We start from the raw sequence: 16,708 nt of genomic DNA, 5'->3' as shown, positions 1-16,708 counted from the left end.
AACCCCACCCTCCCAAATCCTTAACTAGTGGGGCTGTATACCTGCTGGCCCATCTGGCATATTTTCTAAGAATTGAACATATAAATTATCTACAATATGCATGAGGCTTGATATAAGATCATGGCAATATCTATACATGATGCTACTAGGATGAAACGAGGACTTTGTTGCCCCTTTAGCAGGTCATTCAAAACAGCAATGTCCTAAGCAAGCAAGCTCTCATTCGAGGTTGGGAGCGCCATTAGCAATGTAAGAGAGGTTGATGAATAAATCCCTTAAACTCCCAGGATTGGCGGAGTTGATCGCCGTTTCAGGGATACATCTTTTTACATTCAGTACCGAGTCAGAAATCAAGTACTTTTCAGCATCGAACTTCCAGGTTTATTACTTGAAGAAACCTCCTGTTTTCATTCTCAACATTCAAATATCGACACCGTTTGAATTTTCAGTACCTTTGCTTTTCGATTTATCCTTTTCGCTAATAATATTTTTTGACATGTATATAAAAATGGAGGGGTCGCATTCAATACCAACATACACATAAATTAGATGGGATTATTTTTTTTCTCCTTTGCCTAGTGAATCCATTCAATAAGAGGGGCAGGTGATGTGAGACTTTTGTTGCTCATAGGGAGAGAAAAGTCAACGAAGATGACAACAGGTGAGCTTTAGGAATCTATAGGAACCGCCATGGAAGTCAACATGGAGGGCAGGGCATTGATGGGGGGCGGGGGTCGTTATGGTCTTTTCACCACTAAGTTTTCAGGTTTTTTCCCACATTCCATACACGGCAATGGACTGCAAGGCCGCCATCAAAATAATTCGGGAAAGCGATGGGAGTCAACAGGCCGAAAATAAATACATAAGTAAATAAATGAAAGTCGAAAACAGCGGCTCTTTGACCATAATGCCCTTGCACAAAACCGCGATTGCCCGACCCCCCAAACGGAATGAAATTTGCGCGAATTTTATTAACGAGTGTTCTCATCGAAAAGGCGGTTGATTTTCAAAGCACTTATCGTACACATCATAAGAATAATCAATGCATTCTTGTACATATATGAGAATCATCGAAAATCCTAATTGCACGTGAGAAAAAAAAAGGTCAATTTGCGTAAAAACATAGGATGAGTCACGCGTGGGGGATTAGCATCCCCGTGACGCCCTTTCGGTACCACGTTTTTCAACCAAGTCCTTTAACGCATGTATCAACATCGTAACCTAACGTCATATACATATAACTTTCTTCCAAATTTTGAAGATGAAAAACTCGGTTACCTACCAACATGCAATAGAGTGATTACGATTTATGATCATATCCGCAAATGCAAATTGTCAGTCCCAAATGTAACTCACATAGAGAAAAAAGCATGTGCCGACTAAATTTCCAAGACAGTCGTATCATTTGTTTCACGGAAAATGAGCGATCCGGAAGACACTTTCCTAAAAGCGATCGATCGTATCGCCTTAGTAAAACGAACGAACGGAAAGATAATCCCATCGGCAATGAAAACGTTCTTCACCGGCCGATTATCTCAAGTGATACGGGCGATCATTCTTCAGGAAAATATTCTCCGAATCATTCACGATTACTTTCGTCGCTAGTTTCACACTCTTCCATTAGGTGTCCTAACTCCTAACACGCGTGCACTTTGACAACATTGTTGCATCTCATGTTTTTGGGGTTCCTCCAAAGATAAGGAAAAATCCAGAGACAGAGAGAGATAGAGACCATCATCAAAAGCCATGGATGGCGGTGGTGGTTCAAAGCTCTCTTGATCCACTGCCACCGATGCAAATTGCCTCCCTTATCTTATATAATTATAAGGTGGGACGATTATGGAAACTCGTCTGTTCCTTAACATTTATCTTACGAAAGTTCAAGTTCCCAAGGGGCTGTCCCAGTCCATTCGTACCCGCAATTCCTCCTCCCCACTCAGATTCCACAGAGAGAGAGAGACGAGACAGAGTCAAAGAAGGAGACAGCTTTCCCACAATCTCACGGCTCTTCTTCCTTCTTCCCCTTTTCCTCCCTCCCCCTGTGATCAAGAGCAGTACGTAACTCGAGCCCCCCCCCCCCTCCGTACTCAGAATCGTGGGCCAATCGGCGATTTTCGCTCGGGAAACTTGAAGCAGAGCGCAAAAACGAGGGGGCGGGCGGCCGACCGCCCAGTGGAGCAGAGCTCGGAGTGGGAAGCTCGATGAAAGACTAGACGATCAGTCGAACACCCACCCCCTTCGGTGTTTCGTCGTTCTGCAAGACGAGCATTTATGGAGATGGATGGCTCGCCAGCGTACCCCCCCTCCCCTGTGTTTGAATTCCTCCATTGACTGTTGTTGATAGTCTCTCTCTGTCTTTGCATCGAGCACTTGGCGGTCAGGGGTTCAAGAATTTGCTCGATTTGCTCTGTTTTCTCGGCTTCGACCTCTTTGATCAAAGAGGGTAGCGAGTGATTAGCTCGGCTCCGGCACGCACCCGGTTCGAACATGACCCTCCGCGGAGCAGAACCCGGCATCACGGTCGCCGTCTTCTTCGTCACCGTCGTCATCGCCGGCGTCGCCGTCCCGACAGCTCGAGCCAGGGCTCGGAGCTCGGCTTCCCCCTGCAGCCGGACTTGCGGGACCGGAAAGTGGGCGCAGCGCGTTGACTACCCATTTGGGTTCTCGAGCGGATGCGAGATCGAGTTGAGCTGCACGGCGGCCGCCAACGCCACGGGGAGCGAGATCGCGATCGGCGGATTCCGGGTCCTCAACGTCACCCGGTCGAGCATCCTGGTCAGCCTCCCCGCCGAATGCGGCCGCCACGTCGGGTCGGTCTCGCCGCTCTTCGGCGACAGCTACGCGCCCACCTGGGCCAACAGCTTCCTCCTCCAGAACTGCTCGAGCCCCCCGGCCGGAGGCGGCTGCCTCATCCCGACCAGCTTCGTGGAGGCCCGGTTCGGGGCCAAGCACTGCGAGGCCCGGAGCGACAACATAAGCTGCTTCTCGCCGGAGAACAGGGGGTCCGACGTGATGGGGTACGAGGCGGTGGGCGACACCGGGTGCAAGTTCCTGTTCTCGGCGGTGGAATCGGACGGGAACTGGTTCGAGTTCCAGGTGATCGAGCTCGGCTGGTGGCTGGAAGGGTCGTGCGGAGCCGGCGGGAGGTGCGCGGCGGAGGCGAACTGCACCAGCGTGCTGCTCGCCGACGGCGGAGACGGGTTCCGGTGCGAGTGCCGGGAGGGGTACAAGGGCGACGGGTTCGCCGCCGGCCGCGGTTGCCAGAGAGGTGAGTCGAACTCGACCGATGAACATGCATCGATGCATCCATCCATTCACACTTTTGCACATTCGATTTATTTCGTTTTCCTAAATTGATAAGTAACTTTAGGGGGATAAGATTACTATTATTCAGATGAGAATTCCTAAAATGCATGGAAACAACAAATTATGAACTTTGATTTTACTCGTGAACTCTTTTCCCATCAATACGATTGATGAAATTTATACAAAATTTCACCTATAAATTCATGGGTTAATATCACGAAAAACCTTGAACCAATATACCTATGACAAATTTACTCAAAATTAATTTTTTAACCATCAAAATCTTCAAACTGCTACACTTGTGGTAAATTTACCCTCCGTTTGTTTTCGTAAAATTTTACTATCAAATTACTTAGTTAAATGGCACATAGCAACCAACGAATGTACCAGTTTTGGGGTTTTATCTTCCGTTTGTCTCAGGTGTACTAGTTTGTGATTTTTTTTTTTGTATTAATCCAATTTAATAGAGGGTAAATTTATCACAAATGTACCAATTTGGGATTTTTGATGCTCAAAAAATTAGTTTTGGGTAAATCCGTCAAAGAAGTATAGGTTTGTAATTTTTTGTGATCAAAAAATTAATTCGGGGTAAATTTATCACATAATATCGATTTGAGATTTTTCATGGTATTAACCCTAAATTAATTTATAAGATAAGGTTCTGGTGACGTTTTCGTGCCATGGAGATTTACAAGAGATAAGCACCTCCATCCACGTGAAAACTGCTGCCGTTTGCCTCTCTAACATGTCAAACTTTCATCGGCGGGTGGTCAGATTAGCACCACGTCATTAGTATCGCTACACGAAATCATAGGAGAAAAAGTTGGACAGGACGCATCCAACTTGCCGCCATCATCATACTGACCATTCCTACATTTGAACAGCGTCCAAATTATCGAATCGAATACATTATGCATCGCCGAAAATTCTCGTTCCCCAGATTTGCTTTTTCGGAAGGCGTTTTTGGTGGTCGGCCTAATTTTCGCCTGTTTTGACTGTTCGAGAAAGTAAACATCCGGGGTGCGATTTGGTACCCCACGTTGCTGTAACATGCGGCGGGGGCGCACGCCCTTTGACCTGGTCAAAGAGCGGTGGCAGAATTCACGATGGACAGTAATTTAATGAATCGAGCAAAACGAAAGAGATTGGACCTTCTCAGAGGGTCGTTAATGGCTACTTCTTGCCCTACTGTTCACCCGCCTTCTTCTCAAAGGGTCGTTTAATGGCTACTCCTGCCCTGCTGTTCACCTGTCTTGCTTCTCAGCAACTCTATCATCAGTAGTCTTCTCCTTCTTCTTCCTCTTCTTCCTCTTCCAAACGGCCATAATAACAGGGAAATGAAATGCGACCGGTCAAAGTTGGTGGATGTTTTTCTGTGTGTGTGTGTGTCTCGTGTTTTGTTCGATTAGATCCGTCATTTGGTTGACTTTGATCAAGGTTAGGAAGAGGCCCCACTTATCTACTGATTCCAGCGTAGAATCTTAGCACTCAAAATCCCGGGTTTCAAGGGAGGGTTTGAAATGTGAGGCATGTGGACTGTGGAGTTACATTAACCTCCAAGGAAGGAAGGAGACTGCAGAACTTTTGACCAACAGCCTCAGGGTCAACACATTTCTGGTTCGGATTTCTGTTTGGTGTGGGGGGTAAAGCAGTTTTTAGGTTAGGATAGAGGTGTCGTGCGAAATCTTTGGCCATTATGCACATGTGGGTAGGCATCGAATAGTAGTTACAGCTTGCCCTTCTTTCTCCCTGTGAATGATGATGGGCTGGAAACATTCGTATGCTGAGAATAGAAAATGTGTTGAAGACTCCTTTTGTCAAAGTCTGAGACTTTCGCGCCTCTCGACTTGCCATTTCGGATTGCATGAAGAAGCTGCTCTCTAGTTTTAGCAAAATGTAGATTGGTTTCTGGCGGTCTGGGTCGTTACTTCTTTTTGAGGATGTGCTTTAGTAGTTTTCCTTGGTTAATGCCATCCCCGGTCGCGTCGTTATGCCAAGATTCGCGTGAGAATTCAGGGGTCCCAGTTAACTCTATTGCGAGAACTGAAATGTATTTTCAAGGGCGCGGTTCTAATAGGATCGCGTTTTGACACGACAGAATGACGACCCCTTAACTAATAGAAGGGACACGGAAATGACCGATTCTGTTTCTGTTGGAAATGAGGAAATTTTGGAGTTGAACTTAGCTTGTTCAGGTTAATACCAGCAGATGGTGCATTTGCTCCTCTGCCGACGAATAAGAGCAACAGAAACAACTTTTTGGCTTGATTTTGTGCTAATGAACTCAGCTTATCAGTCGGTACCAAAACAGTAAATCCCGTATTACATCGTACATTGTTGAATGAGGCTAGTTTTCCGAGCGGAGCGAAACTGTCTGATAACTCTAGAAACATTTGAATGCTTGCCCGATATGTGGACTAACATAGTTGCAGGGCCAAGGCACACGTCGCCACAGAGTGCTCTGAGGAACTAGTTTTACGAATTCGCATTTCTTCATCCTTGGGTGAAAAATATTCAGACCCTAGTTGAGTTTCTTGTTTGAATGCCTTGCAAAAGATTTCTGTCCAGGATAATTATACATATAGCAGCAAGGACAGGAAGAGCATGCGCAAGAATCCCTGATAGCGCGTGCACTTTTGAAGGCTTTGATGCCATTCGTTAAACTCTGATCTGGTGCCGAAAAGCGTCTCTTCTGATCCTTTCTGCACTTGTTACTTCTCCGCAGTTTCAAGTTGCAGTGCTTCGAAGTACTTCTCTGGCGATTGTAAAGGAAGTTCGAAGATTGGTCTTCTTATTGGAGGTACGTAATCTCGACTATCTGGGAACATATTACTAGCTGCAGATTTCTTAACTCTGTCCGTCATGCTGCCGTTGACACCATTACTTAATGTCGTCCGGAGGATCTTTTTCCTCCTGCGATGCACAAGTTAGACTGGATTAAGATTTCAAATTAATGCTTGCACTTCGACATGTCGCCTTCTGAGATTCGAAGCTAATAGTCGACTTGGCTAAGGTCAAGCTAATTTCTCTCACGTTGATGTCCAATTCGATTTGCATTTTACATTGAATGAGGTACTAGATTGAGAAGGGTTTTGTTTCTTATGACCTGCATTCTCTTAGATACAAGAAAAGCATTATTTTACATTGTTTTGCTGTTAGGGCTGATTGCCGGAGCTTCGATAATGGCCGGCCTAGCCGGTATATGTTTTTTCATCCGACGCCGGTCAAGTTCGCGCAGAAACCGGATGAGCGCGAAGCGGCTTCTGGATGAAGCCGCCGGGAGCTCCAGTGTCCCCCTGTATCCATTCAAGTACATCGAGAAAGCTACTAACGGATTTTCCGAGAAGCAGAGATTGGGGAACGGTGCCTACGGGACGGTATACGCAGGGAAGCTCCACAGCGACGAGTGGGTTGCCGTGAAGAGAATCAGGAATCGGGACACGGACAGTATCGAGCAAGTCATGAACGAGATCAAGCTCCTTTCGTCTGTCAGCCACCCGAACCTCGTCCGCCTCTTGGGATGCTGCATCGAGAGAGATCAGCAAATACTCGTCTACGAGTACATGCCGAATGGAACTTTGTCCCAGCACTTGCAGAAAGAGAGAGGGAAAGGGCTTCCTTGGACCGTAAGGCTCACCATCGCGGCCGAGACGGCCCATGCCATCGAGTACCTCCACTCGGCCGTCAACCCGCCCATCTACCACAGAGACATCAAGTCCAGCAACATCCTCTTGGACCACAACTACAACTCGAAGGTGGCAGATTTCGGCCTCTCCAGGCTCGGGATGGTGGAGTCGGAGCTGTCCCACATCTCGACAGCTCCCCAGGGGACTCCGGGGTACCTAGACCCTCAGTACCATCAGAATTTCCACCTCTCGGACAAGAGCGACGTGTACAGCTTCGGGGTGGTCCTCGTGGAGATCATAACCGGGCAGAAGGTAGTAGACTTCTCCCGGCCGCACACCGAGATTAACCTCGCTGCACTCGCAATCGACAGGATCGGCAGGGGCTGTGTGGAAGAGATCATAGACCCATTCCTGGATCCGCACAAGGACGCCTGGACGCTCTCATCAATCCACAAGGTGGCCGAGCTGGCCTTCCGGTGCCTCGCCTTCCACAGCGACATGAGGCCGTCCATGACGGAGGTGGCGGAAGAGCTCGAGCACGTTAGGCAGAGCGGGTGGGCCCCGTTGGATGAGGATGTGGCATGCGCCGCATCGTCCGTGGCATCCATCTGCTCGTCACCTTACGCCATGAGCGAGAGGTCAACGGGCGGCTCATTGAAGAAGAAGATCGGCTCGGTGAGCCAGAAGCTGTTCGTTCCGCCGAAGCCGGCCGACCGCTCCAGCTTGGAAGAGGTGAAGGAAAGCTCCCCAGTCTCTGTTCAGGACCCTTGGTTGAGTGATCAGAGCTCGCCTTCATCAAACAGCTTACTGAATAACGCGATTCGGTGATGATGACCGAAATTGTGGATAATCTTTAAGTTATTTTTGCAAATTGGGCTAAATCCCATATAAATGATCATAAATTTTACACAGGTAAAAAAATAAAATTGTGACTGATTCACCAGGCTCTTTCAAACTATGTTACTTTTCCTTCCTAGAGATACACTGGAACATGTTCCAAGTGGAAAATGTAAAATCTACATGTCCTCTATACAGGACACCAAATTCCAAACCCAGTTCGCAATTCAACAGTAGGATGGCTCGCATTGGAGAATCGTATTTTCTACACCGGTTACATGATTGACGTGGTGTCCCGTCTTCGGAGGCATATGGGTCGGTAGATTCGATTCAGTTACAATCGTTAGATTATGCGAATAAACACTCGTGATATCCATATGTATATGCTAGTGCTTAGCGGTTAATTCAGCTTGCACGGATCCAATCTTGGCAATGAGAGTGCCTTAAACCCAAGATCCATTGCACTTCTATCAAAGTTTCCGAGATGTATCAACTCTCCAACTCTCAGTGTAGCGATTGAGAGCGCCTTAAACCGAAGATCCATTGCACTTCTGTCAAAGTTTCCGAGATGCGCTGACTCTCCAACTCTTAGTGCAGCGATTGGCAATCCTACAAGGCTTCTACAGTCTCGGATTTCAACTATAATAATCGAATTCTTGACCTTTCGATTAATCTAAGTTTAGAAAAGTGGTACTCGCACCATACCCTAAACAAAAAAATACAACTTCTCCCGCAGTTTTTACGTTGTGATTGATTCTGTCCGTCCCATAACATCGCCTTATCTGTGCCGCACTTTCTGGTATTATCCACGTGTCATGTAAACAGTGCTCCTTGCTGAATAAGAGGGCGTCGTCCAAGCCAAAGGCGCCACGTGCACAAGGCCTCCTTCATCGGCGAATTTGCATGGAGGCGAAGGACACTGAACTCGACAGTCAAAAGCAGGAAACGGTTCAAGATCCGAACCTTCGCAGGGTTCCCACACCACGACAATCCCTCCAAGAAGCGTACAAAACTACTGTACCCTTCACGTTGCTTTTCTCGCTCGCCACCATCAACTACAGTTACAGAGTGATCGGCATCGTCGCTCTCTTCTCTGAACTTGGTTCTCTAAGATCTGCATTTCTTGTTTTTCGCTTTCGTCGGCGGTGTGCCGAAATGGGGAGGATGGATTATCTGGCGATGAGGACCGATCCGGCCATGGACGACCTGCTCAGCTCCGACATCAACGAGCTCAAGGTTGCTGCTAAGAGGCTCTTCGATCATGCCACCCGGCTCGGTGGTCTCCGCTCCGGCACCGCTTTTCTCAAGTGGACTGCCTCCATCGCCGCCATGTCGGTTCTTTCGTTTCTTTCTCTTTCTCCTTGCTGAGCGATGCGTGGTCGCTGTTTCTTTACATGCGACGGGTTCGATTTAGCGATCATACGAGTCTGTTTTGTGACTAACTTGGCAGATACCTGTTGATATTGGATCGCACGAACTGGAGGACCAACATGCTGACCTCGCTCTTGGTCCCTTACGTGTTCTTCAGCCTGCCTTCGTCCTTGTTTCACATGCTGAGGTGATGATCACACTGCATTAATTGTTATAGCACGAGAATTCATTTGGAAGTTGACATAGACCTGGCAATTCGTGACAAGAACGTTATGCATTACATAGAGTATATAGCAGGTTCGGTCCGAGATTATTTGTGCTTGTATGTTGAATGGATCGACCTGTTATTATGCGATGCCGAGAAAAGGACCCGTATCGGCGTTTGTTACAGCACGTCGCTCGAACAAATTTGACAGATGCGACACGATTAATAATGTTAACGACATGCCATTGCCAACCATAAACCTAACGGCCAAACAGCTGATCATATGATTTTCGAGTCACATTGTCTCGCGATATTACCGATAAGAGGTTGATTTTAAGCGTCATATATAGCTTGAGACCAGTTAGTTTTTCCTCGCATATATTTGTTGATGGTATGTCCTTATCAAGCCATGATTTTCACAGGGAAGATTTCGGCAAATGGGTTGCTTTCACTGCAGTGGTGCTGAAGCTCTTCTTCCCCCGCCATTTCCCAGGTAGATCCATCAGGCTCGGTCGGTTCGCTGTTCAAATTATACGTATCAAACAATACGACAGAACGAAAATCGACCACGGAGTTACTAAACCGGCATCTGTAATGGAATTCGATCACTGCCTCGCATACTTATAATTCCTTTTCCTGGTTGATGGATGCAGAATGGTTGGAGATGCCAGGCTCATTGATCCTGCTCATAGTGGTGGCGCCCCACTTTTTCGCGCACACGCTGAGAGACCGCTGGACCGGAGTCCTGATATGCCTTCTCATCGGGTGCTACCTGCTGCAAGAGCACATCCGCGCGTCGGGCGGGTTCAGGAACTCCCTCACGCAGTCGCACGGGATATCCAACACGCTCGGGATCGTGCTCCTGATCGTGTTCCCGGTCTGGGCGATCATGATTCACTTCTTCTAATGATCATCCATCCTTAGTAATCCCTCTCTATGTCCCCGATTTGCACTTTTGGCTTTGATTATAATGTCTGTAACTACGTGAACTGTGTGATCTTGATCCCAAAAGTTGAAAGACTCGTTTTAAACAAGGTTCTCGGTTTACTTACTTGTGTACAAGAGGTGGTTTAGATGGCCTCACTTTCCACGGAACTCGGATTATATGCAACAACACTCGTGCACGCTTAAAAAGGCAGTGCGAAACTAAGCCCGTGTCATAGCCAAAACTCGGGCCTACGCGTCGACTAGTAACCCGCGATGAAATGTCGCCCCCCCTGCTAGTTTTCTTTCCTTCCGATGGGTAGTTTGATTAAAAATCAAAAAAGGAATCAATTAGGGACTCGAGAAAAAGTTTATGTGACTGTCCTTAATCTACTGTGAGAATAACCGTCTGTTTTCAGCCATAAAAAGAAATTGAAAATTGCCGTGAGGGGTCTACTCCTTCAAAAATTTGTGGTTCATGACATGCTCTTATTCTAATAGTAGCTTAAAGACGGTTACGCTGGCATCCCTTGCGACTTTAATTTAAGCCTTTTTTAACATATTGGGTTCATCGTATCCATACGGAGGGAACCAAAAAACAAGAATTCGGCTCGAGCCCGGCTCATTGTCACGGGTCCATGGCCGGCCGTCGATCCGGTGGGTCCCACAATTAGTTTGATCACGCGGGGGGCCTGTCGAATCAACGGTGGAGATCAACCCGGTCCCGTGGAATCCGGGTCTCGGGAGGGGAACCCCCCCAAACCCCATTGAAGCCCATCGGGCCGAGTCCGGCCCAACAAGAAGTCCCAACCCGATTTCTCGCGGTGCCCCGGCCCACCAACTCTCGTTTCTCTACGAGCGATCAAAAACCCTAGCAGCGCGCGCGCCGATCGCTCCTGGCCTATATAAACCGAGCTCGTCTCCCCCAACATCCTCTGCACCGACGATCCTCAACCCTTTCCAGGCGCTCGCCGCCGCCTCCTCCTCCTCCGCCGCCGCGATCTGAGCCACTCCGGCCAGCGCGAACGCCCTGGCTCGCGGTCAAGATCTGCGAACACTTCCGCTCCGTTCTCGCCGTTTCCCATCGGTCCATCTCTTTATCCCCCCCCCCCCCCTTCCTTCGAAACACGCTCCCTGCTTTTTGTCGTTTCGTTTCGCTTTCTCAGTGACGAACAAGGAATCGATGACGAGTCCGATAAGATCATTCCATTCTTTTCAAACATCGTGACGACAAAATCGAGGCATTTGTCCGAGAGAAACACGGGATCTTCCTTTCCTTCTTTTGCTTTGATTTTTCCTGAAAGAGAGTTGCTCGCCGAATTTGCCTGGTATTCGTTTTTTTTTTTTTTTTTTTTTTTGTGGGGGTTGCTTTGGTTGCGAAAAGAGATTTCGGGGTTGCAAAGTGATGATGAGTTTTATTGTCATCTGATTATAAACACAAGTTGATGTTACAAATGAACCTCCTACTCATACTGATTGCCCCCTTCGGAAAAATCCATTGAACTCTCATCATCTGTTTCCTTTTATTCATTCGTTTGTTTATTCTTTGGTTGGCAAATCTAGCACTTGAAGGCACACGACCGAAGTTTGCGATTCGCTGCTCTTTCTTTTTTTTTTTTTTGGGTTAAATCAGATTTGATTTGCACTGAAGTGACTAAATCTCGTGCCCTCGCCCATGCTCATCTGCGGCCTAGACTTCGGATGCGTCTGGTTTGGTTTTGTAAACGCAAAATCCAAAAGCTACTTTGCCATTGAAAAAGTTAAGCGAAAGCTCATTGAAAGACCTCTTCTTGGTGCTTTTTTGTTTATGCTTTTGATTTCGAGTTTTAGGACATGGCTGGAAAAGTCTTCGAGATAGGTTAAAAAGGGCATTTTTTCTCGAAATGAAATTGGTTAAATTGTAATTTATACGTCACATTGGGAAGCAACTTAAGTCCCACGGTGCCAAATCCAGCTCGATGTCCCGCTTGGAAGTTGTACGTTTGAGAGGAAGGAGGCCCGAAGGCCACAAACGCCTCTATGACTGAATTCTAGGGAACTTTGAGTAAACTTTGAGGGACATTTTGATGGTAACCAAACACTCTAGGGGGCATGGGGCTCTATACAAATTTGCGGTTAACGGTAACAATTTAGACCAAATTGGATGATTTTAATTGATCAATGCATTGAACTTAGTAAAATGAGAGAATAAGGAGCAAAGTGAAGTCGGAGTGCCTTTTTTTTTTTTTTTTGAAGTCGGGGTTTATGGGTTAAAAGAACTCTAGTCACGGGGGGGCGAAGGGAACCCTCGCCAAGTCCGAGGAGGGCGTCTTGAAATGGGTTCGATGTCCAATTATGAAACCCTTGGAAAGACAAAACCCTCGCAGGTGGCCAGCAACCTTTGTTAGCAACTGGCGAAGGGAAATAAGGAAAAAATAAACAAGAGAAAGAAAAGAAAAAAAGAAAAAGGGAAAAAAATCAGAATTTTTTTAAAAACTGCAAATATCATCCATGTAAATGCCGGATGTACCATATAAGACGACTGGTAATGACTGGATTGCCATGTCAGCGATTTCTAGCTAAAATTAGCCATAATGACTAAATTGACAAATCTTCGAAAGATTTATAATTAAATTAGCAAATTGTTAAAGTATCTATGACTAAATTGGCACAATAAAAATATTTAGGATCGAATTGGCCATTGTACAATATGATTAGTACTTTTTGGACAATTTTCTCCGATCAAAGCTATGTCTCCCCTCATAACTTGATTATGTGGGCTCATATTAGATCGAGTAGGATGAGTATTGGGATAGAATATGTGCCTTTTGGCCAAGGACAAATTTCGAGAATGTAGTTTGATTTGGTAATCTACATCTAGAGGGTTTTGAATCAGTATTTCAAATTCGGATTACTCGAACAAAAGAATGTCTTTTATCGCTAATGCAATTAGAATGACATAAATGGGGTATGCTAAGAAGTGAAATAGAAAGAAGCCATGTTTGTTTATACCAATTTGTTGCTCCATATGTTAAGATCTTAATAAACAACCTAAAGTGAAGAGTAACAAAAGAAATGACAGGGAAGATCTAATATAAAATCCCTCGATTGAATGTGTGAGATTTTATGAGACCACTACCAATTATTCTAAAAGCTTAAATTATTAAAGGAATACTCAATTTATTATTTAAATATTCTGACACTCTCCCTTACACGTAAGCTGGCCTTTAGCCCCAAGTTAAGGACGTTCTGCTACCAAGTGAGATCCTGTGGGGCCACTGTTAATTGTTCTAAAAACTTAAATTGTTTGATGAACGCGTAATTTATTATTTAAATATTCTAACATAATGTATATGGAGCTTTGGATTCTGTTTTGCCCATGTGTTCCATTTGCTTTTAGTTGATCTCCTCTTCAAAATGTATATTCCATGAAAATGAATAAGAGAAGGTAAACACTAAACACAAGGGAAGATGAAGATTAAACTAGGGTTGCTGTCGGATTTTGAAGTCCAGATTGTATGCATTCTGATGCTGCCCCTTCAGAGAAAGAGAGAGAGAGAGAGAATTTCAAGCAACATAGCAAAGAGAGATTCTCCATCCGGACGCCATCATCCACACTCTCCTGACCCAGGTATCTTTATCATACACTTGGACAGCGCCGCGTGGCAAGCTCTGGAGCCAGATACATTGCCTTGAATGAACCAGCCAATCAAAGACCACCTTATCCTATCTCTTTATCTTCCCCGAACCATGTCCACCAGATTAATTTGCCTCCCCACCCTCATCTTCAAGCTCGTTTATCTGCAATCCTTTTGCCCTTCTTCCTCCCACAAACTCCTCAGATAGTGTGAGGGTGAGAGTGAGAGTAGGGAAGAAGATAAAAAAAAAGGACAGAAGAGAATGGCGGCTTCACTGCAGGCAGCAGCCACTCTCATGCAGCCCACCAAGGTGGGGAGGAGCAGCTTGCAACTGAGGTCATCACAGAACGTATCCAAGGCCTTTGGGCTGGAATGCGGTGCTGGCTCCAGGGTCACCTGCTCCCTCCAGGCTGATCTCAAGGACTTGGCCCAGAAGTGCGTCGACGCCACCAAGATCGCCGGCTTCGCCCTCGCCACCTCGGCCCTCGTCATCTCGGTATGGAGATCAAGCCTCACTTGTCAATTTTTGTTGCCCCTAATCTTTAAATGCTAATATGGTTGAATTGTTAATATCCTTGAAGTAGTTACTGCTATTCTCTCTGCTCCTTTTGTGTTCTATTGATGCTGTGTGGGCCATAGACGGTGCTCGAAATTGGGAGATTTTCATTGAATAGATTGAGTAGGCCTTGTGTGTACAAACAGGGGCCCCATCTAGAGAAGGTCATTAAGCATTCGAATAGCGATGCCGGGTTGTGCTAGATAGATTGTTTACCTTCTCCAAATGCCTAAGTTATCGCGCACTCTTTCCGGCACACCTCGCAAAACTATGCAGTTGTCCTTAGCTGCTGAGAGTTCGTGGGCTGAAATTAGTTCTTGATGTGGTTGATAGGCTTTAATGGTGAAGCTGTACAGGCGTCAGGTCTGCGGTGATTAATTGAATCGTCTAATTTGATGTTTGAAGCATTCCTGCCATCAAGATGCATATACTGATTTGATCAAGGACATTTCTTGAGTAGGGAGTTTAAGGAACATCAGGTGACACAAGACAGAACAACCGAGATCAATGCTTTGCTTAAAGAGAGTATAATTGAAACAAAGTCCTCTGCCCTGCAAATCAACACATTTTATGCAAGTTCCAACTTTGATCCTGATAAAACATTTCATGAATACGATCAGTTTCTCATTTGCACAATTCGGTCTGCTTTTATAGATAGATGATGGTTATGTTGTGATGAAAGCTTCTGGTCTTTCTCAGGGTGCCAGTGCAGAGGGAATCCCCAAGAGACTGACCTACGATGAGATCCAGAGCAAGACCTACATGGAAGTCAAGGGGACCGGTACGGCCAACCAGTGCCCCATCATCGACGGTGGGCGCGACTCGTTCGCCTTCAAGCCTGGCAAGTACAATGCCAAGAAGCTCTGCCTCGAGCCGACCTCCTTCACCGTGAAAGCCGAGAGCGTGAACAAGAACGCTCCCCCAGAGTTCCAGGACACCAAGCTCATGACCCGCCTCACCTATACCCTCGATGAGATTGAGGGCCCCTTTGAGGTCTCCTCCGATGGCACCATCAAGTTTGAGGAGAAAGACGGGATTGACTATGCCGCCGTCACTGTGCAGCTCCCCGGGGGCGAGCGTGTGCCCTTCCTCTTCACCATCAAGCAGCTCGTGGCCTCCGGGAAGCCTGAAAGCTTCAGCGGGCAGTTCCTCGTGCCCTCGTACCGTGGCTCGTCGTTCCTTGACCCCAAGGGCCGTGGTGGTTCCACCGGGTACGAGAATGCTGTGGCTCTGCCCGCCGGTGGGAGAGGAGATGAGGAGGACTTGACTAAGGAGAACATCAAGAACACCTCGTCTTCGACCGGGAAGATCACGCTGAGCGTGACCAAGAGCAAGCCCGAGACAGGAGAGGTGATCGGCGTGTTCGAGAGTGTTCAGCCATCGGATACCGATTTGGGAGCTAAGGTGCCTAAGGAAGTGAAGATCCGGGGCATCTGGTATGCTCAGCTCGAGTCATAGAAGGGCTTTAATCGTTATCCTTTGAATGAGTTCGTTGAATGAATGTATCTACTTCTGGGTTCAGATTTTGCTAAGAAGTCGTGAGCTGCTAAGACTATTATCTTGTTTGTATATTAACCTTTTTCCTTCAAGAATATCATTCTAAGTTTCAAGGTCAAAGGCAAATTAATTTTGTTATGAACTTATGAATTGCTTTAAAAATATTTAGACCGTCATCAGATCAAATCGGCTGCGATTTTCTCGTGGCTCCAAAGGAACTATCAATTCGATTCAATTAATCAATAACTCCATACTATAGTGTCAAACAAAATTATGTGCTAGCAGTAAAAGAGAATTGGAGCTGTATCATAGATTCTGTGCTGTTCAACATGCCAATCGCAGGAGATAATCACTATCATAAACCAGATAAGATCCTTCAAGGCCGAGGTAACTGAACGTGGGTACGCGAAACAAATCTTCTTCTCGAATGTCACTGGGTTGACTGATAAAACAATCGACATTAGCAAATAAAAATTACAATTAAAATGGAGCCGTACCGTTTTTCAGTTGCAAGAAGCTTATCGCCGGATACTGTAGTATTCACTTTCCTAAAGATGATGATGATCATCATCATTCAGATTCTTCTTCCAACTCCCCCCGTCGCAGACTAGAGAAGGTAACAAATTTGACTTAAAGTGAGAATCCTCAAATAGACCCGCTTCTGAAACTGATAGTAATCTCTCGACTTCACATATACCATAAATCTTGAGATAGTTTCCCATTTGAATCTTCTAATTAGTTTCCTTTTTCGAATCACCAAAGAAAATAC

General features: G+C 46.2%; 3 protein-coding genes and 1 non-coding gene across 4 annotated transcripts; all 4 read left to right on the top strand.

Annotated features, from left to right (window-relative positions):
* The first annotated feature begins 2,194 nt into the window (after positions 1 to 2,194).
* Positions 2,195 to 7,890, top strand: LOC115687502 (wall-associated receptor kinase-like 14). Its single transcript, XM_030613103.2, has 3 exons — positions 2,195 to 3,268; positions 6,032 to 6,106; positions 6,466 to 7,890. Exons 1-3 carry the CDS (start codon positions 2,488 to 2,490, stop codon positions 7,758 to 7,760), a joined length of 2,151 nt encoding a protein of 716 aa, XP_030468963.1. The 5' UTR covers positions 2,195 to 2,487; the 3' UTR covers positions 7,761 to 7,890.
* Positions 7,891 to 8,657: 767 nt separating this feature from the next.
* LOC115686821 (cold-regulated 413 plasma membrane protein 2-like) lies at positions 8,658 to 10,392 on the top strand. Its single transcript, XM_030612235.2, has 4 exons — positions 8,658 to 9,100; positions 9,220 to 9,327; positions 9,768 to 9,838; positions 9,999 to 10,392. Exons 1-4 carry the CDS (start codon positions 8,673 to 8,675, stop codon positions 10,250 to 10,252), a joined length of 861 nt encoding a protein of 286 aa, XP_030468095.2. The 5' UTR covers positions 8,658 to 8,672; the 3' UTR covers positions 10,253 to 10,392.
* A 1,037-nt stretch (positions 10,393 to 11,429) lies between these two features.
* LOC115688372 (small nucleolar RNA SNOR75) lies at positions 11,430 to 11,527 on the top strand. The gene has a single exon (XR_004006571.1). It is a non-coding gene; the product is annotated as a small nucleolar RNA SNOR75 (small nucleolar RNA).
* A 2,512-nt stretch (positions 11,528 to 14,039) lies between these two features.
* LOC115685765 (oxygen-evolving enhancer protein 1, chloroplastic) lies at positions 14,040 to 16,059 on the top strand. The gene is made up of 2 exons (XM_030610880.2): positions 14,040 to 14,382; positions 15,142 to 16,059. Exons 1-2 carry the CDS (start codon positions 14,149 to 14,151, stop codon positions 15,898 to 15,900), a joined length of 993 nt encoding a protein of 330 aa, XP_030466740.1. The 5' UTR covers positions 14,040 to 14,148; the 3' UTR covers positions 15,901 to 16,059.
* Positions 16,060 to 16,708: the final 649 nt, after the last annotated feature.

The sequence above is a fragment of the Syzygium oleosum genome, unplaced genomic scaffold (assembly GCF_021117445.2).
Source record: "Syzygium oleosum isolate NSW1041296 unplaced genomic scaffold, Sole_v2.1 Sole_v2.08, whole genome shotgun sequence".
Taxonomy (NCBI): domain Eukaryota; kingdom Viridiplantae; phylum Streptophyta; class Magnoliopsida; order Myrtales; family Myrtaceae; genus Syzygium; species Syzygium oleosum.
Note: the sequence above shows the minus strand (reverse complement) of the source record. Positions and strands in the feature narration are given on the sequence as shown.

What these genes read in the sequence shown, in the direction of transcription:
- LOC115687502 (XM_030613103.2), top strand. Translation starts at nt 2,488, where the DNA reads ATGACCCTCCGCGGAGCAGAACCCGGCATCACGGTCGCCGTCTTCTTC. An exon ending in CGGCCGCGGTTGCCAGAGAG is followed by an intron (nt 3,269 to 6,031) that starts GTGAGTCGAACT and finishes ACTTCTCCGCAG; the next exon opens with TTTCAAGTTGCAGTGCTTCG. An exon ending in GATTGGTCTTCTTATTGGAG is followed by an intron (nt 6,107 to 6,465) that starts GTACGTAATCTC and finishes TTTTGCTGTTAG; the next exon opens with GGCTGATTGCCGGAGCTTCG.
- LOC115686821 (XM_030612235.2), top strand. Translation starts at nt 8,673, where the DNA reads ATGGAGGCGAAGGACACTGAACTCGACAGTCAAAAGCAGGAAACGGTT. An exon ending in ACTGCCTCCATCGCCGCCAT is followed by an intron (nt 9,101 to 9,219) that starts GTCGGTTCTTTC and finishes CTAACTTGGCAG; the next exon opens with ATACCTGTTGATATTGGATC. An exon ending in CTTCCCCCGCCATTTCCCAG is followed by an intron (nt 9,839 to 9,998) that starts GTAGATCCATCA and finishes TGATGGATGCAG; the next exon opens with AATGGTTGGAGATGCCAGGC.
- LOC115685765 (XM_030610880.2), top strand. Translation starts at nt 14,149, where the DNA reads ATGGCGGCTTCACTGCAGGCAGCAGCCACTCTCATGCAGCCCACCAAG. An exon ending in CCTCGGCCCTCGTCATCTCG is followed by an intron (nt 14,383 to 15,141) that starts GTATGGAGATCA and finishes GGTCTTTCTCAG; the next exon opens with GGTGCCAGTGCAGAGGGAAT.